Source organism: Elephas maximus, chromosome 16, assembly GCF_024166365.1.
Source record: "Elephas maximus indicus isolate mEleMax1 chromosome 16, mEleMax1 primary haplotype, whole genome shotgun sequence".
Classification (NCBI taxonomy): domain Eukaryota; kingdom Metazoa; phylum Chordata; class Mammalia; order Proboscidea; family Elephantidae; genus Elephas; species Elephas maximus.
Window position 1 is genome coordinate 70,126,240 of NC_064834.1, and position 20,086 is coordinate 70,146,325.

Below are 20,086 nucleotides of genomic sequence, written 5' to 3' on the forward strand. Positions count from 1 at the left end.
CACATGCTGTTCCCTCTTCCAGGAACACTGTTCCCCACCTCCACACCCACGGCAGCTCCCAGTTTAAAAGTCATTTCCCCAGGGCCCTCCCTGATAGCCCACTGCCAATGTTTCCACGGCACCACACTGCCCATTTTCACACTCACTGCACTCAGGAGGGCTGTTGAATCACCAGCTTCCCCTCCAGATGCAGGTTCCCTAGAGAAGTTCATTGTCTTGTCCTGTGGGACCTCCAGTTCCTGTCACAATGCCTGATACTGAGTAGCACTCCACTGGGAGTTAGTGAATTAAACTGAACTGAGGAACAAACCCTGTGGTGTGCAGGGGGAAAAGGACTGAGTGAAGTCCAGGGTGATGGTCCAAGCCCAGCTCTGCCACGGGGGGTCCGCTTCCTCTCCCTGGGCCTCAACTTCCTTGCCGACAAGCAGGGAGAGTGTGCTAGCTGAACTTTAGGCCCTTCCCATCGCTACAACTCAAAGGATAAAGCAGATGAGTGATACCTGTTCACCTGCTGACTCAGAGTTGCAATTTTAGGGTCAGGCTAGAAGAATCAGTTGCACCCGTTGCCATCGAGTCAACTCCAACTCATGGTGACCTCACGTGTCAGAGTAGAACTGTCCCCCATAGGGTTTTCAGTGGCCGATTTTTCGGAAGTTGATTGCCAGGCCTTTCTTCCAAGGTAATTCTGGGTGGACTCAAACCTCTACCCTTTCTGCTTGCAGTCAGCATTTGTGCCTCTCAGGGCCTCCCCTTTAGTTGCACAGCCTGGGGTTTACTGATGGGTGTCCCTGTCCTGGGTGCTGAGGATGAAGACCAAGGGACACTCTTGCCCTGAAGGAAGTCAGCCCACACCCCAGCTTTCTGAAGCAGGTCTTCTCACTTGCTCTCTCACTTTTCCCCTGAGGTGTTCATCCTCCAGGAGGCTCAGGACAAACCACCTGAGGGGAGAAGAAGCCAGAGGAAAGCAAAAGCCAGATGCCACGGCCAATGATGGCTTTCCAGGCCCACCAGGAAATTCACAGTAAAGGAAGTCCATCTTAGAGAGCTCCTCGGCCACCAACAGAGTGGAAGACAGCTGAGGAAGGGCTCACTGCGGCACCAGGGAATGTGTGTTCCAGTCCTGCAGAGCCTCTGAATATCCTATGACATACACTTTCTGAGCTGTTGCCTACAAACACTCAATGGCTGCTGGCCTGTGGATTCTGGCTTTTGGAGATGCTGTATAGAGGCTGAAACCTGGCAGCCACAAGCCACATCTGCATGCGGACGTGCTTTGTTTGGCAGGCAAGGTTGTAAATTTCTCAAAAATTAGCTCCAACATTTAAAAATCAGATGATTCCACACAAGAATCCAAATGTCCAGCTTCTCCAGAAAAATAGGCAGCCCTGGGCTGAAGAAAGACCCCTTAGGGTCCCGGGGACAAGCGTGGCCAAGTTAAGACTGAAGAGACTACTATCCATGAGCTGGTAGAGACAGAACTTGAAGCAGGAAAAGCCCAGACAGCCACAGACCCCACAGTGTTCATTGCCAAACTTGGTAAACAACCAGCTGCAGTCCCCACCACTCCCTATAGCCTTGCGCCAGCAGCCTCACTCATTCACACTGCTTACCCAGCCCCTGTAGACATTTAGCTAGTAGCCTTTTGGGAACACACAGGCATAGGCCTTGTGAACACACTCAATCCTCAGGCCTCTTCCTTTTAATCCCACCCACCGCCCCTTACACCCAACCTTCAGTGATGGAAAATTCAGCTGACATTGGGAAGCTGACATCAGCTACCCCCTACAAAGAGCACACATCCACCTAGGAGAACAGTCAGAAACTTCCGTGAAGAGTGCCTGCCAACCACGGGACGTTCTGTATAGATATACTGAATAACCGACAATCCATCAGATGCATGTTGTGCTTTTATCCCTACACATCTGCTTAGCGTTTTATTACCTCCGTACAAAATACCGACATGTCAAATTCTGGGAGAATCATCCTCATAACTTATTCATGAAGAAAAAAAATCATAAGCAATGATGAACCCTAAATGGCCTAAATCGTTATTTTTACTTTAAATATTTGTCCATTTGAATAGCTCCATTTAAGACTAGACTCACACAGTTTTTAAAATAATTAATATTTGATCAACACAAGATACCTAGCCTGAAGCTTAAACCTTCCAAATCCATATGAACCAGGTTTCTTTAGGCAACTTCGTAATCTACTGGAAAGGTAGCTTTAACTTTATAAGGAGAGAGAAAAAGCAAATCAAGACAATGATTACAGAATGGGAGATATACCTGTCTCTTATCTTGCATTTTCTTAAAGTCTTCACATGCCAGCCAAAACAAAACATTTTCTTCGCTGAATTCCTTTTTTAAAAACTCCTATGGATAAAAAGAAAAAAAATCATACAGTAAACTACCTTAAAAAAGATTTTTTTTTTTTTAGTGCATTCCTTTCAAGGACTGATTTGGCAAGTGAGAATGGTTCAATTACCCTTTAAAAACCCCACCCTGTAAAGCAAAGTGTAAGTTTAATGTCAAAGCCAAAATTTTAGGAAGAGTGAAAATGAAGAAAGAATCTACCAGCAAGTCTAGCTGACAATAAATTACCAAAAAGTAAATTAAAGTGAAAGATATATTAGTTCCTTCCAGCCAGTGTTTAAACAAAGTACATTCCTCTATAATCAGGCTATTTTTTTTTTTTTTTAGCAGAAGAAAAAGAAAACATATTAAGTATTTCTAAAAATGCCATGAGGAAAATGATTTTCAGTTGGAGGCGTGTTTTCTCCTGGCAGATGTCGGCAGATGTTGAGGAGCTGGCAGCACTGGCAGCTACCCTGTGCTCCCTGAGATCCGCAAGGAGCCTACAGCAGCCTGGTGCCCAGGCACATTAGGGTCCCTGGTACTGCCTGCCACCCTCTCCCTGGGAGCCAAGACAGAGACCAAGAGCCAGGAGGGCTTATCCTGGCCTGACCCAAGTTCAAAGACAGAAGCTAGTGGGACCCAAGCAGATTCAAGGCATTCTTGAAATTCATATGTGGTTCTCCTAGCAGACACCTGGGGTTTCTGCTGGGCTAAACAGCTATTTCCAGGTGGCACTGACACTTCCCCATCCCTGGGTCTCTCCTCTTTGAGTTCCCTTTTACCAAGCTCTTTTTGCCAGCTGTTGGCAGCCTCTCTTACTTTGTGGCTAATGGTATCCTGAGAATCCCTGAGGCACACGAGAGCAAGCCTTCAAATCAAAGAGACGTAGACTCCCCCTTCCCAGGTGTCACAGAGCTGGAATTCCTCGTACAAACAGACCCCCAACGAACCCAGTACCTTTCCTCATCACCTCCAACCTCTCCCACTCTCACAAACTGGAAGCAGACTGCATGCCCGTTGGAGTTGGTCTGCCTTGGTAATGGCAGATGGGAAGTCCTTGCTCTCAAGGTGGGACCGAACCTGCTGCCATCGAGTCAATTCCGACTCATGGCGACCCCATGTGTTACAGAATAGAACTGCTCCATAGGGTTTTCTCGGCTGTAATCTTTACAGAAGCAGATTGCCAGGCCTTTCTTCCACGGTGCTGCTGGGTGGATTTGAACTACCAACCTTTAGGTTAGTAGTTGAGTGCAAACCATGTGTGCCACCCAGGGACCTTCAAAGTGGGACAAACGGTGTTAAAAACTGGCCCGATCCCTCCCCCCACACTCATCTAAACCTCTTCACGTTTTGCATCAATCCCGATCAACAATGAAAAGGCAAACCCTAAATCTTTTCACGCCTTCTGGGTCTTCGAGCAGATTCTCCAGGGAGGTTGCCCACTTGGTCGTGCTTTTGAGGTTCTGGTGGCTGCTGCTGGAACTCCCATCCCGGTCGTGGATGTCTGCGAAACAAAGTTTAGACTGGGTATGTGGTCCAAAGACACTGCCATGTAAAAACCCTATATACAATGGTCACCATCGGCATTGCCATCGTGGCTCGCGGTCTACGTACCAGGCTCCCTTTTAGGTGTTTAACACAACTCACTCGTGCTAGTCCTCATGACAACCCTATGTGGTAGGCACTACTATTGCCTCCATTTTACAGATGAGGAAAACTGAGGCTCAGAGCAATGAAGGGACTTGTCATTTCCTTGACACACTCCATCCATTCACCCTAACCATGTATCCACAGGCCAACTCCCAGGCAGCCTCAAGTTCCGCTCAAGCCCCCTCCCAGGGAACCTAGGCTCCACAGGGACCGCTTCGCCAAGGTTACCATCATATACAATTCACAGTCTTATAATAATCTTGCTGTGTTCCATTTGCATCACTGACTGCCATTATCCTGTGTTTGTTCATCTTGCACCTCCAGCACCTAGCTTGCTGCCTGGAGCATAAATCAAAGTGTGGAGCAGGACCAGGACTAGGATGAGGCACGTGAGGTACTCACTGCAGGTGCAAAACTTAAGGGGATTGCCAAATAAACTCAGGCATCAAGATAAATGACGTTTCCCCCTCCCCAATATTTCAAAAAAAAATCAAAATTAGAGACAAAAAAATCCATGTTGGGACGAACAAAACACTAGAATTTTAAACAAAGATGAGATGGGTACTACTGATCTTTCCCTTTCGCCTCAGGCTCCAGTGCCATTCGGCACCACCATCATTGTTGATCTTGTCTTGATTTAAAATTCTGAAATTTTGTTCATCCTGTGTGTTTTTGCATTCAATATTTTCTTAAAATATTGCATTAAATACCATTTATCTTGATGACAAGGAGTCCTGGTGGTGCAACAGTTAAGCAGTCGACTGCTGAGAGGTTGGAGGTTCAAACCCACCCAGCATCTGAGTGAGAGAAAAGCCTGGTAATCTGCTCCCATAAAGATTACAGCCTAGGCTTGCAAGCAGCCATCTAAGATACATCAGCTGGTCCCAACTCACCTGGGGCAAAGGAGAACGAAGAACACCAAAGATGCAAGGAAAATATCAGCCAAGAGACAAAAGGGCCACATAAACCAGAGACTCCATCAACCTGAGACCAGAAGAACTAGATGGGGCCTGGCCACCACCAATGACCACCCCAACAGGGAATGCAACAGAGAGTCCCTGACAGAGCAAGAGAAAAGTGGGGTGCAGAACTCAAATTAACATAAAAAGACCAGACTTAATGGTCTGAGACTAGAGGAACCCCAGAAGACATGGCCCCCGGACTCTCTGTTAACCCAGAACTAAAACCATTCCCGAAACCAACTCTTCAGACAAAGATTAGACTGGACCATAAAATATAAAATAATACTCGTGAAGAGTGTGCTTCTTAGCACATGAAACTAAATGGCAGCTCCTGTCCGGAGGTGGGATAAGAAGCCAGAAAGGGACAGGAGCTGGTTGAATGGACACAGAAAATCTGGGATGGAAAGGAGGAGTGTGCTGTCACACTGTAGGGATAGCAACTAGGGTCACATAACAATACGTGTATAAACGTATAAACGTTTGTATGAGAAACTAACTTGAGCTGTAAACTTTCACCTAAAGCACAATTAAAAAAAAAAAAGATTACAGCCTAGAAAACACTATGGGGCAATTCTACTCTGTCACATGGGGTCGCTATGAGTCAGAATCGACCTGACGGCACCCAATACGAACATCTTGATGACAGAGTTTTTTTGGCACCGTATGAGTCGGAATCAACTTGACAGCAATGGGTTTGGGGTGTAGAGTGAATGAATGATGCCCTCCTTACTCAAGGCACTTAAAAAACCTCTTGAGGAAAGGAAAGGGGAGAGAGGAACTCCAACTAACGGCTTGGCTACTTGCCTAAAGGAGGAAGTGGTCACGTAGACATCCTTCCTTCTACGGAGTTTGGGCCCTTCCTTATGTCAGGGAAAAAGCATGCAACATCACTTCAAGACAGGACCAGGTTCAAAACCCGGTAAGGCCAATTTGAACCGTGTGACTGACCCAGGGCAAAATTCTTGTGTGTAAAAATGAAGATAACCCCCTAACTCTTGGGGTATCCTAAGGATTAAAAGAGGAAGCCCTCAGGCACCTAGTGGTAGACATGGCTCCCAGCAGACTCCCCACAAACATCAGTTCCTCTCTTTCTTTCCTTAAAAAAAAAAAAAATGATCCGTCAAGGGAACTACTAATTTTACACCTAACACTTTCCCCGTTGACTTTTTTCTCCCCAAAGGCAGAGATGTGTTTCTATAAGGACAAGTTTGAATCCAGGAGAAAATAAATTTCTAATAAAGAAATTAAAAAAAAAAAAGAAAAAGAAATCAGCAGAAATGTATTGATCCGTGATCAGGAAATCACTTTAAAAGGATAAATGACAAGTCTTATGAATATTAATTGCTGCAAACAGCTGGAATCACAGAGCTAAAATTTTTCAGAAAATTTGTATCAGAACACACTGGACTTAATAGTAATTGAGCTTCTCTGATATTCTATTAGAAGTCAACTCATGCATTAATCTCTTAACTACTTAAGAGACCCTATCTCCCGGCAAGGAGGAAACCACCTGGATTTTAGGCATTCATGGGTTGATGGGCTAAATGAAGCAGACGCCATAAACACAGTGGAGGCTGGGTTTTAATATGCACTGGAGATGGAATACACATGAGAATTACTTAGGATGCATCCATTCTTCTAATCGAGAAGCAAACCCACTCGAGCGCACCACCAGATGGACCCGACACTTCTCTAAAGTGAATCTTCAGTTCCTGGTTATTAAATTAGTTCCCTGCTTTCTTTGTAAATGCTGGAGCAGCAAGCTTCTGAACATGGAGCTGCTCCCCAACAACGCATAAATCAAATTAAAACATCATGATTATTTAGAAATTTCTGCAACAGAGTTCATTCCTGCGAGCATCGCACTAATTTATTCTTCTCTTCTGTAAGCAGAGCATACAGTGAGACAGTTTATTCCATTCCACTCGCAGGCCTTCTCTTAAGTAAATAAACGCAGAGACACGAGTTCGATATTCCACAATCTTAAGCTGCCACAAATTTCTCTTGCCATTGCAGAACTACCTTGGCCATGAGTTTTCAACCTTGGTCTGAAATTGCTCCAAAACTCTCGACATTCTTTTCAGTAATAAACCAAGCCACACTGGGCTTTCACTGCCATGCTGTCTTGCAAATAAATATATGCGGTGAATCCTCACTTAGCCGTCAGTGTTCCTAGTAGCCAGCGCTCCTGGTTAACTGACAGTTAAGTCAGCTGGCCCCAGTGTTAGGCAATTGCTCCCTCCCCTTTATTTTATATTCTAATCTTTTTTGTATATTAGGTTGCTGGACTGGCTTTCATTTGAACAGAAAGTTTTACAACTCAAAAATATGTGAACTCCACTGAGCTGGTCTGTTGTTATTGTTAGCTGCCATCGAGTTGCTGACTCATGGCGACCCCACACACATCGGAACAAAACGCTGCCCAGTCCTGCGCCATCCCCATAATCGGGTGCAGATAGGACCAGTGTGATCCACAGGATTTTCACTGGCTGATTTCTGGAAGTAGATTGCCAGACCTTTCTCCCTAGTCTGCCTTAGTCTGGAAACACCATTGATACCTATTTCGCATCATAGCATCATGCAACCCTCCACTGACAGACAAACAGTGGCTGCTCGTGAGGTGCACTGGCCAGGAATTGAACCTGGGTCTCCCACATGAAACACGAGAATTCTATCACTGAACCACCACAATCCCCTTCTTTTAGAGACTGGGAAACAAAGGCCCACAGGATGTAATGTCCTGTCCAAGGTGTAACCCAGCTAAGGAACCACAGGGATAGAATCACAGGGTAGAATCACCAGGTGGGACCCATGTGTGAGGGCAACTGCGCCCACCGGAACCACAGTCATGGAACCCAGGGCTCCTCAGAACATAGTCAGAAAACTGGTGGGCCCTTCCATTCATTCCCCTGGGCTACCATCTCCCTTGCACCAAATGCAATGAAATACCCTTCCCACTGCCACTATCATGGAAGAGCTTGGAATTTTCAGGGATGTCTTGGCAAGTACACCAAGGTGCAGCTACTCTCAGTAGCCATGGTTTAAAAAAAAAGTCTGGTTACCTGGTTTCCTGGCTCTGGGGCCTTAGATAAAGAACAATTCCCTGGCGCCCTTTTGCCCACCTTCTGCTCCCAGCAGTCCCCTCCATAGGGTTCTCCTGGCCACCGTGTACCTGTCAAGTGGTTTCACTTTTCCTAGAAATATTGGATTTTTCCAAGACTTCTTGTCTTTCAACTTTGATTAAGGCTTCTGGCCATTTTTTTTTTTTTTTTTTTTGCTTTTTGGGTGGCAGGGGAGAGGCTTTCTGATTGCTATCCATTTAGATAGATCTTGATGGTGCATCATTTGCAAATTCCATTCACTCAGTGGTGTCTCTCTTTTCCAAGTCACCTTCCCAGAGCTCCGATGAGCCTGAGCAGAGGTTTGCTTCATTTGGCCCTGCTTGGACACCATCCTTTAACTTGGGGCATTGCCAGTACCCAGGGTCCCTTGCTCAGGATACTGCTGCCATTTTCTGATGCATCCCAGCCATCTCAGCCCACTTTAGATGTTATAGTCAGTTCAGGAATGTATAGGAGAAATAACAACCTTTCTCGATAGCAAGCAGATTTGCTTCTGAACTAACGACAAAAACAAAGCCAAGATTTCACCGCATCCAGTGATTCCTCCCAACTCATGGCACTTGCGGCCACATAGCTCCAATGCCCACCCGCCTTTTTTCATTGATAAAAGTTTCCATTTTAAATGGATTATGCAAGAAAGCAAGTTTGGAATGCAAAGTGGAAAAAATATTAATTATATTTTTCTAGCCACTTTAAGATCTTTCTGGCTAGTAAGGAGTTGTTTGTGATCACATTTGTTGGTCTCCATTTTGTCCTGCTCTGTTTATGTTTTCTTTTGTTTGAGTCCAACTGTCAAAAATTTTCCCAATGGGAGGAAAAAAAAAAAATCTCCTAGGCCCTTTCAAGCATTTTTGATCTTCAAATTTTTGCATGAGCAGTGCTTATTTTTCAATAAATTTATCTTCAGATTCATTATTCAGGAGCTGATAATAATAGTTAACACTTACAAATCTATGATGTGTTGGGTACTGCTCCAGGAGCCCTGGTGGTGTAGTGGTTAAGTGCTCAACTACTAACAGAAAGGTCAGCAGGTCAAACCCATCAGCTTCTTGGTAGAAGAAAGATGTGGCAGTTGCTTCTATAAAGATTGTTGTTGCTCGACCAAAAAAAAAAAAAAAGAGTAGCTGCTGAGGCTGCTGATGTACAACCCAAATCCTCATGGGACTTGGCTTCTTGGTTAGGAGGTTTAGGGTCATGGTTTCATGGGACATCCCAGTTAATTGGCCTAATAACTTGTTTAGTGCTTCTGTTCTATCTCCTAGTTCACTGCATAGGGCCTGGGATCTTAAAGGCTTGCAAGCAGCCATCCAAGGTACAACAATTGGTCTCTATTCGCCTGGAGCAACAGAGGAAGAAGGAGCTCAGGTACAGAAGGAGGCAATGGAATGTGTGGCTACTGTCTCCATGAACAACTGCCTCCTTTGCCCTGAGACCGGAAGAACTGGATGGTGCCCGCTACCATTACCGAACGTTTTGATCAAAGATTCTATAGAATCCTGATTAAAGGAGGAAAATGCAGAACATAATTGCAAATTCTCATGGATTCCAGGCTCCTAGAGCCATGAAGATTGGATGGGCCCCCGAAACAATAGCCCTGAGATAATCTTTAAATCTTAAACCGAACAATGGTTTAGCTTAACTAGTAAAAAAATGCCTGTCTTGAGCATCATATTCGTATAAGAACTATCTATATGGGATCATATTGACAATAGCAACTTGAAAGATTAGATAGGAACCTTGAGGGGGCAGTGAATTTATGTTAATGGAGGAGGAACAAGACAAAAAAGAAGGGGGAGTGAGAATGGTTAGTTGCACAACTCAAAGAATATAATCAAAGTCACTAAATGGTACTTGTAGAAACTCTTGAATTGTTGTGTGCTTTGCTGTGTATATTCTTAACGACACCAAAATAAATTAAAAAAAAAAAAAAAGATTGTTGTTAGGTGCTGTAGAATCTGTTCCCACTCATAGCAACCCTATGTACAACAGAACGAAACACTGCCCAGTCCTGTGCCGTCCTCACAACCATTGCTATGATAGACCCCATTGTTGCGGCCACTGTATCAATCTGTCCCCTTGAGGGTCCTCCTCTTTTTCGCTGACCCTCTGCTTTACCAAGCATGATGTCCTTCTCCAGGGACTGGTCCCTCCTGATAACATGTCCCAAGTACCATGAGACGAAGTCTTGCCATCCTGGCTTCTAAGGAGCATTCTGGCTGTACTTCTTCAGAAACAGATCTGTTTGTTCTTCTGGCAGTCCATGGTATATTCAATATCCTTCACCAACACCATAATTCAAAGGCTTCAATTCTTTCTCAGTCTTCCTTATTCATTATCCAGTATTCACATGCATATGAGGCAACTGAAAATGCCATGGCTTGGGTCAAGGAACCTTAGTCTTCAAGGAGAAGTCTTTGCATTTTAACACTGTAATGAGGTCTTTTGCAGCAGACTTGCCCAGTGCAATATGTCATTTGATTTCTTGATTGCTGCTTGCATGGTTGTTGATTGTGGATCCAAGTAAAATGAAATCCCTTGACAACTTCTGTGTTTTTTCCATTTATCATGCTGTTACTTATTGGTCCAGTTATCAGCCTAGGGTCGCTACGAGTCAAAATCGACTTGGCTGCAATGGGCTAATGGAGTACTTCTCCAAGCATTTTGTATGTATTAAGTCATTCAATTCCCACAAAATAACCTTTTGATATGGTTAATATCATCCCCACTTTACAGATGTGGAAACTAGGGCACAGTCTCTTGCAGCTAAGAAATAGGGAGTCATGGTCCAAGCCCAGGCAGTCTGGCTCCAGAGTCCATGCTCTGAACCATGAGGCTCTACTGCCATTTTTATTTCCAGTGTCTGCTCGTCTTCCCACTCAAAGAAACCAGAGCATGGCCACCTTGAAGAGACTGATAAAATCACGTGGTGGGGAGAAGACCAAGAAAACTGAGTAAGAGTCCAATTCCATCCAGAAATAAAAGTCACATTAGACTGCGGCGGAATCATTTAGCACGCAAACACAACACACAGACATTTTCCAGAGACTTTCCTGCCGTTCCACCTGGTTTCTGAGTCCAGAAGGAGCCATTATTTCAAAGGCAGGCGTAGCATCGCAGGGCAGATGGCTGGGGCTGGTTCCTCGAGGCAAACTGCGTCATGCACTATTTATAGATGCTGTGATGTCATAGCTAACAGAGACCTTCTCCAGACCTTCGTCCCTCGGAAATCCATACTGAAAAGGCATCTGAGTGCTTAAAGCTAAAAGTCTGCAGGAAGGGCTATGTAATGATCAGGCATAGACAATTTCCCCAAGCCAAATAAGATTCTGGTAATGTAGTTAAGGAGCCCTCGTGGCACAGTGGTTAAGAGCTCGGCTGCTAATCAAAAGGTCAGCAGTTCGAATCCACCAGCCGCTCCCTGGGAACCCTATGGGGAGGTTCTACTCTGTTCCATAGGGTTGCTATAAGTTGGAATTGACTTGACCACAAAGGGTTAACGTGGTTAAAGACTCAGCTGCTAAACAAAAGGTCAGTGGTTTGAACCCACCAGCCACCCTGCTTGGAGAAAAGACCTGGTGATCTCTTCCTGTAAAGATTTACAGCCCAGGAAACCCTGAAACCCTATGGGGCAGTTCTGCTCTGTCCTATAGTGTCACAATGAGTCAGAAATGACTGGATGGCACACAACAACATCACCACCACAATATCCAGCTTCCTCAACAAAGTGAACCAACATCCTAAAAGGGTATGTCCTAAATATATTCAAAGTGCACAGAAAATTAAAACAAACTAGACATTCAAGACGAGGAAAAGACAGAAACCTATGTTAACCCTAAATTCTAAAGTGGTTTAAAATGCTCTGCTTTTCAGAGACGTCCCAGAGAAAGAGCCAAAAAAACCAAAACCAAACCCAGTGCCATCAAGTTGATTCTGACTCATTGTGACCCTACAGGACAGAGTAGAACTGCCCCACAGGGTTTCCAAGGAGCGCCTGGCAGATTCAAACTGCCGACCCCTCAGTTAGCAGCCGAAGCACTTAACCACTACGCCAAGAGAAAGAGCACAGCCCACAAAACTTAAAAGTTTTATCTATCCATAGGAATCGCCAATACCATATCCACAGCACTGCATTTAACAAAGAAAAATCAAAGTCTTCCCAACTCAGAAGCAGAGTCAGTTTGTTACAACTGATGAGTCAAACTGGGTCATGGAAACACTCTATCTAAATAGTACTTAAGTGTTTATCTGCTCCAGGATCTAGCTTCTGAGAATAACTACCCTGCAGGCATGCAATTCCCCTGGTGGGTTGATTTGGGTGAACTGCAGTTAGCAAAAAAATAATAAAAATTAAAATAGTACTAATAGCAAACATCAAAGACAAGAGCAGGAAAACAGGTTACAGAAAGTTGCTCAGCTCAGAAAGGGTATCGTGTGGCATTGTTTCACAGAGGTCAGGGGCCTCAAAGTAAGTGCTCGTGGCACGCTTCCAAAGGTGGCCCATACACCTCTCCTGCGTCTGCCCAGGATGATCCCCGCAGCCCTGCCTCGCGCTGCTTGGCTGAGGACACCCCCTTACGTTCCATGCTCTGGGATCCACCTGCAAGCTCCACGCAAAGCAAACACACTGCTGCCTCTTCAAAGTCGCCTGGTTGGAGAAAGGCAGGGGGCTACGGGGCTCCCAGGCACCCTTGGGTCCAAAGGAAAAACAAGCCTCAACGTCCTCTTTTAGTGAACCAAACACCAGATGGTCAATGGTTTCCAGTTTCTACCAGAGGGAAGGAAGTAAGGCTGCCGTATTCATAGCCTCCTTAGAATTCTCACTCTCTAGACAAAGGCAGAAAAAATAAAATTGCCCGGAAGCCTGTCCTGAGGGTGAAAACGAAGACCCTGCATTGATTGTCTTCACGCCCCCAGAAGCCCCCGGTTTCCTCTGGGGCCTGACCCTCACGAATAAACATGCCTTCAGACTCCTCCTACCCTGCTTCATCCTCCCCAGCCCCTGCCTTGAGACAAAATAAGTGACTTTTCCCCTCCAATATCAGTCAGGTAGACAGTGCTGTCTTTGAGACCAAGGGCTGTGTCTCCCTCAGGTCATAGAGTGTCTGGCACATATTTATGTATTTCCATTGATAAGTGTGGAAACCCTGGTGGTGTAGTGGTTAAGAGCTACAGCTGCTAACCAAAAGGTTGGCAGCTCGAATATACCAGGTGCTCCTTGGAAACCCTATGGGGAAATTCTACTCTGCCCTACAGGGTCGCTGAGTTGGAGTCGACTTGACCGCAGTGGGTTATTGATAAGTGTTTTTGTGTTGGCACTGGGCTAGGAGACTCAGGGCCAGGGAGGGTGATGACAGGCAATAAAAATAGCGGACATTTACAGAGAACAGGCTGTATTCCATCTAAACTTCACAACTCTTGGAAGTTGGTTCCATCATTGGCCCAATTTTACAAATGCAGAATCTGAAGCACAGGGGATTTAAATAACTTGCCCAAAGGTACAAACAAGGAAGTGGATGAGCTGGGACTCAACCCGAGATTGTCTGGCTTCAAAGTCTGGGGAGGGAAGGGTAGTAAAAGATGCAAGAAATGAAAGGGAGGACCCTCTTTCTCATAGAACTTAAAATTAATTGAGAAGAGGAACCCGGGAGTTCCCTGATGGCCATCTGCCCGCAATGTCACAGCTGCCATGAAATTTTCTCCAATGGTCCATGAAGAAATGAGAATAAGGATAAGGAAATATTTACCAAGTGACTTTTGTTGATAGGGTAATGACCCAACTCACTGCCGTCGAGTGGATTCCAACTCATAGCGACCCTAGAGGACAGAGTAGAACTGCCACATAGAGTTTCCAAGGAGCGCCTGGTGGATTTGAACTGCCAACCTTTTGGTTAGGAGCCATAGCACTTAACCACTATGCTACCAGGGTAATGACAGTCTTGGTTGTTGTTGTTTTTCTCCCCCCCTTGGAATGGAAAATTGTATTTATCTGTTGTTGTTAGCTGCAGTAGAGTTGGTCCCTCATTCATGGCGACCCCATGCACAATGGGATCCAATCACTGTGATCCATAGGGTTTTTCACTGGCTGATTTTTGGAAGTAGAGTGCCTGGCCTTTCTTCCTAGTCTTAGTGTGGATGCTCCACGGAAACATGTTCAGCATCATAGCAACATGAACGCCTCCACTGACAGATGGGTGATGGCTGCACTTGAGGTGCACTGGCCGGGAATTGAACCCGGGTCTCCTGCATGAAAGGTGAGAATTCTATCATGTGGTACAAAATTCAGAGATACAAAAAGAAACAGAGTGAAATAGGTCTTCTGCTCACCCCTGCCCTTCAGCTACCCAGTGCTCCTCCCTGGAAGCACCAGCCACTGGCAGCTTCTCCTGTACTGTAGAGAGTTATTTACCTGAGGTCATGTCTATCTACTATTTCGGGTGTCCTTTCTCTTAGGAAATGATAAAGACAGTTGATGCTGACGTTGCTGGAGCAGAGAGGAAAGAAGGAAGGGAAGGAGGAAGGTAAGCTGTCAACTCGACATTGTCGTTGTTAGCTGCCATTGAGTCTGCCTGACTCCTGGTGACCCCACATACAACAGAACAAAATGCTGCCCAGTCCTGCGCCATCATCGTGATCAGTTGCAGATCGGACCATTGTGACCCATATGGTTTCCACTGGCCGATTTTCAGTCACTGACAGACGGCTGGTGGCTGAGGGTTGGGGGCAGTATGGCCTAGAAGAGCAGGACCTGCTGGGGGCAGAGAAACCTAGGCTTAGTGACAGAAGGAGGGGGTGCCCTTGGGAGCAAAGGCACAGGGGGTAGGAGAAACTGGGTGGGAGGGAAGGCAAGCTGCATTGCAGGTCCCTGGGTGCCTTGGTGGCACGATGGTTAAGAGCTCGGCTGCTAACCAAAAGGTCAGCAGTTTGTCCTACCAGCCGCTCCTTGGAAACCCTATGGGGCAATTCTACTCTGTCCTATAGGGTCGCTATGAGTCGGAATTGACTCGATGGAATCGGGTTTGGCTTTTTTGTTTGTTTGCTTTTGGGTGCCCAGTAGGAGCCCTGATAGCACTGTGGTTAAGTGCTTGGTTGCTAACCTAAAGGTCAGTGGTTCAAACGTACTACAGAGTGCAGGAGAAAAATGTGGCAGTCTGCTTCTGTAAAGATTATAGCCTTGGAAACTCTGTGGGGCAGTCCTACTCTGTCCCACAGGGTCACTATGAGTCGGAATCAACTCGATGGCAACAGGTTTGGTCTGAGTGCCCAGCAAAGAGTGTCAGCTTGGCAAGGCCCTGGAGAGCTGGGAACTGGCTTTGAAGGGAAACTTGTCCCCGGAAGTCTGCAGGGGCTGTTTCACTCACCCAACGCCTCCTGACAGCTCTTATCCAGGGGCTGCTGCTGTGGCCAGCCTGGGCCCCCCTTCCCCCCCCACCACACCCGCCTGCTGAAGTCGAGAGCTATCTGGGGGAAGCAGAAGAAATGGGTGAGGGTAAACTTGGTACAGTTTAAACAGTAAGCTCCCAGAACCCAGTGTCAGGGGGAGAAGGCTCACTCAACCCAGGAGGGGCATGACTCAGTTCACCGGGAGCCCAAGGAATGGGCCAGGCTAGCACCTGCCTAGGTTCCCAAACATCTAAGAGCCAGGGAAGGAGATTCCTCTAGAATGCACCTCAGCCCACCACCATCTACAGGTTGCTCCTGGCAGTTCAGAGCTGGTTCGAGAGCCAGCTAGCTGGCAGGCCGACCACAACTGTACAACCCTGTCGGTCAGCTGCCCGCTCTCGCCCGGCACTCTGGCCGTGCAGGCCAGGCCCTGCTTTGCACTCCCAGAGCTGGCAGGCCTGGACCAGTGACGTTCCTTAGGAGAACTTTCCCAACCGCCAAGGCTGCCTTGCTGCTGGTTGTTCAAACAAAGATATTAAATTGCTATGTGGACTGTTACCTGTAAATAAAAACATAAGCCCAGCCATAAATCTGAAAATGTTCCGAGGGTTTAATGGGACAATGTATAAAAGGCCCAGTGGAGGGGCCCAGCCTGCCTGGCAGGTGTAGGGATTCCCCTGGTGGGTCACCCCCTCAGTCTGGTGGGGGGGTGTCTGTGGTTTTGGCTTTGTTTTTCAGATGACAGCACCCCAGTTACAAACAATGCCAGTCTTTGTGGGGGGTGGGAGGTGTTCTCACGCTTCAGTGGCTTAAGAATCACTTGGGTCACTTATTGAAAATATAGCCTACTGTCCCTCCCCACCTCTGGTCCCCAAAAATGAATTAGTGGGTCTAGGGCCAGCACTAGGAAGCTGTATTTTATCAAGCCCCTCCTCACGGCTTTTGTTAGTGGAACACACTTTGAGGAACCTTGGAAAGGAGAACAAGAGAGTTCCACTTCAAACCTTGGAAGGAGGGGTTAGGAACTCCGAGCCCCCCACCTGGGGACATTCTTTTGAATAGGATTTTGCTGAAAAGCAGCAAAGGGCTAAAGAAAAGGTATTCAGGGAGGCAGGGCTGCAGCCAGCACCCAAATCAGGGACCCAGCTTTTGTAGGGCCTGAAGCTTATGCAATTTGGGGAATTCTCTTTAAGAAAAACAACTCAAAATTACAAAAAAAAAAATCACTTGAGAGCCTGGGAAGGGGTCCGTATGAGTGAGGGGACCCAAGGACCATGCTTGGCTAACTTTCCATTAACTCCACCTCTAAACCTGTTGCCGCTGAGTCCATTCCAACTCACAGCAACCCTCTAAGATGGAGTAGAACTACCCCATAAGGTTTCCAAGGTTTAAACTGCCCACCTTTGGGTTAGCAGGCTGAGCTCTCAACCACTGCACCACCAGGCCTCCAAAACTCCATCTCTAGGTTCCCCTTTTCTCGCTGGGCTTCACTATTTCCACTGCTTGGCGGTGATGACCAGGGGGACTCCCCTGTCTTTTCCCATCTGGTGGGCAGACTTTAAACCTAAAAATTCTAAGGAAACGAGGCTCTCAGGGTCCAGGTCTCTAACACCACTCTGCACTATTTAGCTCCTGCCCTTTCTACCAGCGGCCTGCCCACATTTCATCAGGCTTAAAATGAGATGCCCTGAAAGAAGTATACTTCCCTGAGGTCCCTGAAACTTCCTCCCGTCTTTCTGGGGTGCAACCTGGCCACATGCAATAGCACCCCACAACCGTGTAGCGCCCAAGATTCCGTTGTTCTACTTGAGATACTTCAACTCCAAAATGATCCAAAGCAATGAGTAACCTCTGCGGGGGGGGGGGGGGGGGGGGGCTGTGGCTCTAGTGTTAACAGGAAAAGGAGGAAATCATAGCCCCTTACAATTATTACAAGTTAACCACGTGCCAGGCATTGTACTAGAGGCTTCATATGAGTTAGTGTATTTAGTCCTCACAACTCTATGAAATCCATTTTACAGATGGGGTAACTGATGCAGCTGGTAAACTCTCCTGCGGGGGGCGGCTGGAGAAGCTTGATGTTTCGCATTTGCTGGTTTCCACAGTATAAATATCTCGCCACAGCCAATTTCAAGCTACTTTATGGTTTAGCAGGAAACCCTGGTGGCGTAGTGGTTAAGTGCTACAGCTGCTAACCAAGAGGTCGGAGGTTCAAATCCACCAGGCGCTCCTTGGAAGCTCTATGGGGCAGTTCTACTCTGTCCTATAGGGTCGCTATGAGTCGAAATTGACTCGACAGCAGTGGGTTTGGTTTTTTGGTTATGGTTTAGCAAGGTCCCTGGGTGGTACAAGAGGTTTGCACTCTACTGTTAACCTAAAGAGGAGCCCTGGTGGCACAATGGTTAAGTGCTCCGCTGATAACCAAAAGATCAGCAGTTTGAATCCACCAGCAGCTCTGCAGAAGAAAAGGCCCGGTGATCTGATCCGGTAAAGATTACAGCCTAGGAAACCCTATGGGGCAGTTCTGCTCTGTCTTATAGGGTTGCTATGAGTCGGAATCAACTCAAAGGCACACAACAACAATACTAACCTTAAGGTTGACGGTTCCAAAGTGGCACTGTGGAAGAAAGACCTGGGGATCTGCTTCTGTAAGACTACAGCCAAGAAAACCCTATGGAGCAATTCTACTCTGGAACACAGGGGGTTGCCTTGAGTTGCAATCATATCAACAGCAATGGGTTTTGTGGTTTAGCAACCAACTCCCAACCACCATTGAAATTGAGGCACAGAGAGGTCAAGTAACTTGTCAAAGGTTGCTGAATTGGGAAACATTAGAGTCAAATTTGGAACCAAGAGTTTAACTGAGTGTACGTTCTGATCACTGCTCCATAAGCCTGTGAACGTCCAACAGCAGCAGGGTAGAGCTAAAACGAACACTCACAAGGAAATCCTTTGAATCAAATCAACATGCTTATATGATCACTAACCGAGTGCTTACTGTGTGCACACCAAGAACATAAGCTCTTTACCGTAGCCCTATAAAGTCTGTACTTCGTTAGGATTGCCCTGAATTATTAAACACAATGATTTAATCTGATGGGTGGGGGACCACTCCAATTAAGTGCTGAAGGAGGGGTAGCTATTATTATTCCCATTTTGCAGACCCTTAGCTGCACAGGGAGGTTACTCTGTGGTGGAGGGGGGATTCAGACCCAGACAATCTGGTTCCAGTCGACACTCTTAAACACAATGCTTATCATAAAATATGATGTGAGGTGAAAAAAGGAAACAAGCCAGAAGGTACGGACTTGTAGCTCTAGGCAGAAGTGGATCTTGGATCTTGGAGTGGGAGATGGCAGTAAATCCTCTCAAGAGTCGGGCAAACCTGGGTTTGAAAGATTCATGCTCCACCACCCACTGTGCTTTGGGGCAGGTTACCCAACGCTCCAGCCTTTAGTTTCCTGCTCTGTGACCCCCACACCTATCTCACCGTTGTCCTAAGGTTGAAGGGAGAAGTCACAGAACGCGGTGGACACAGGCCCTAGCTCACATTAAGCACTCAACGGGTCGTGGCTGTTATTGTGCTCAAAAAGGGTAAGAGAACTGTAATCAAGGACATGGTTTCAAGTTGTGGGTCCGGCTGGTCCAGATGTGCCAGCCACGCAGAGTCCTTTGCACCTTGCACGCTTCCCTGGCGCGAACCACAGACTTGCCTCCTCTCCCTCCTGTGGTTCACCCACATTCACACCCCGGCAGTTGGGCTCCGCGTGCAGAGCAGAAGGCCCCAGCGCCCAGGCCAGGCAGTCCGTCGGATGCCCGGGTCCAGCCCGCCTTCTCCCGGCGCTCTCGGGCATCCTTCCCACCAACGCGGCCGCGGAGCAGAGAACTCCAGAAGGGGGCCCCGCCGGCGTTCTGCTTTCGGAGTCGAGGTACCGCACTACCTCCAAAGTTTAGGGGTGTTTTGGTTCTCCTTCTACTCCCAGACACTCACTAAAAAGAAAACTGCTGCGGTTCCTCTTTCAGACAATTTTCCTCCCGGAGCCCTCCTCGGGCTCTGCGCTCCCGCTGCAGCGCGGACCGCTGAGGCGCGGGGAGAAGGGGCGCGGGCTGCCGGGCTCCAGTCAGGGCGCTTGGCCGAGCCGCACCCGAGCCCGGGCTGGAGGGTAGCCGATGCCCGGAGCACGAAGCGCAGCCCCCGGGGGCCCCCGATCCCGCCCGCAGGCCCCGGGGCCGCTTACCTGACGGCGGCCTCTTCCTGCTCAGCCGGCTCACGGCGCGGTTGAACATCGCCGCGGGCGGCCGGGGGGAAGGAGAGCGCCCGCGGAGCCGCCAAGCCCAAAGGCTGCGAGAAGGAGCAGGAGGGCGAGGAGCAGGAGGAGGAGGGCGAGGGGAGGAGCAGCGCGCAGCACCGCCCGCGCCGGGCCCCGCCACCGCCCGCCACCCCGCCCCGCGCCGCGTGGCGCGCTCTGAGCGCCCTGCCCGCCCGCGCCTGGGGCCGGCGGTCCCGCCCTGGGGTTCGGGGGTGCCGGCGGGCCTGAGTGCCCCTCCCCGCGCGGAGCCGGCCAGCACCCGCACTGGGGTGCACTCGCCTCAGGGAGCCCTGCCAAGCGGTCTG

At 47.7% G+C, this 20,086-nt stretch overlaps 1 protein-coding gene across 1 annotated transcript in view; it reads right to left on the minus strand.

Moving 5' to 3' along the window:
- RGS10 (regulator of G protein signaling 10) overlaps positions 1-19,849 on the minus strand; it is a 51,476-nt gene extending 31,627 nt beyond the window's left edge. The window contains exons 1-3 of the mRNA XM_049855264.1: positions 19,710-19,849; positions 3,743-3,861; positions 2,289-2,375 (exon numbers count right to left, since the gene is read on the minus strand). Coding sequence (XP_049711221.1) covers positions 2,289-2,375; positions 3,743-3,861; positions 19,710-19,758 — 255 coding nt within the window. The 5' untranslated portion in view covers positions 19,759-19,849. The remainder of the gene's footprint in view (positions 1-2,288; positions 2,376-3,742; positions 3,862-19,709) is intronic.
- Between the last annotated feature and the right edge of the window lie 237 nt (positions 19,850-20,086).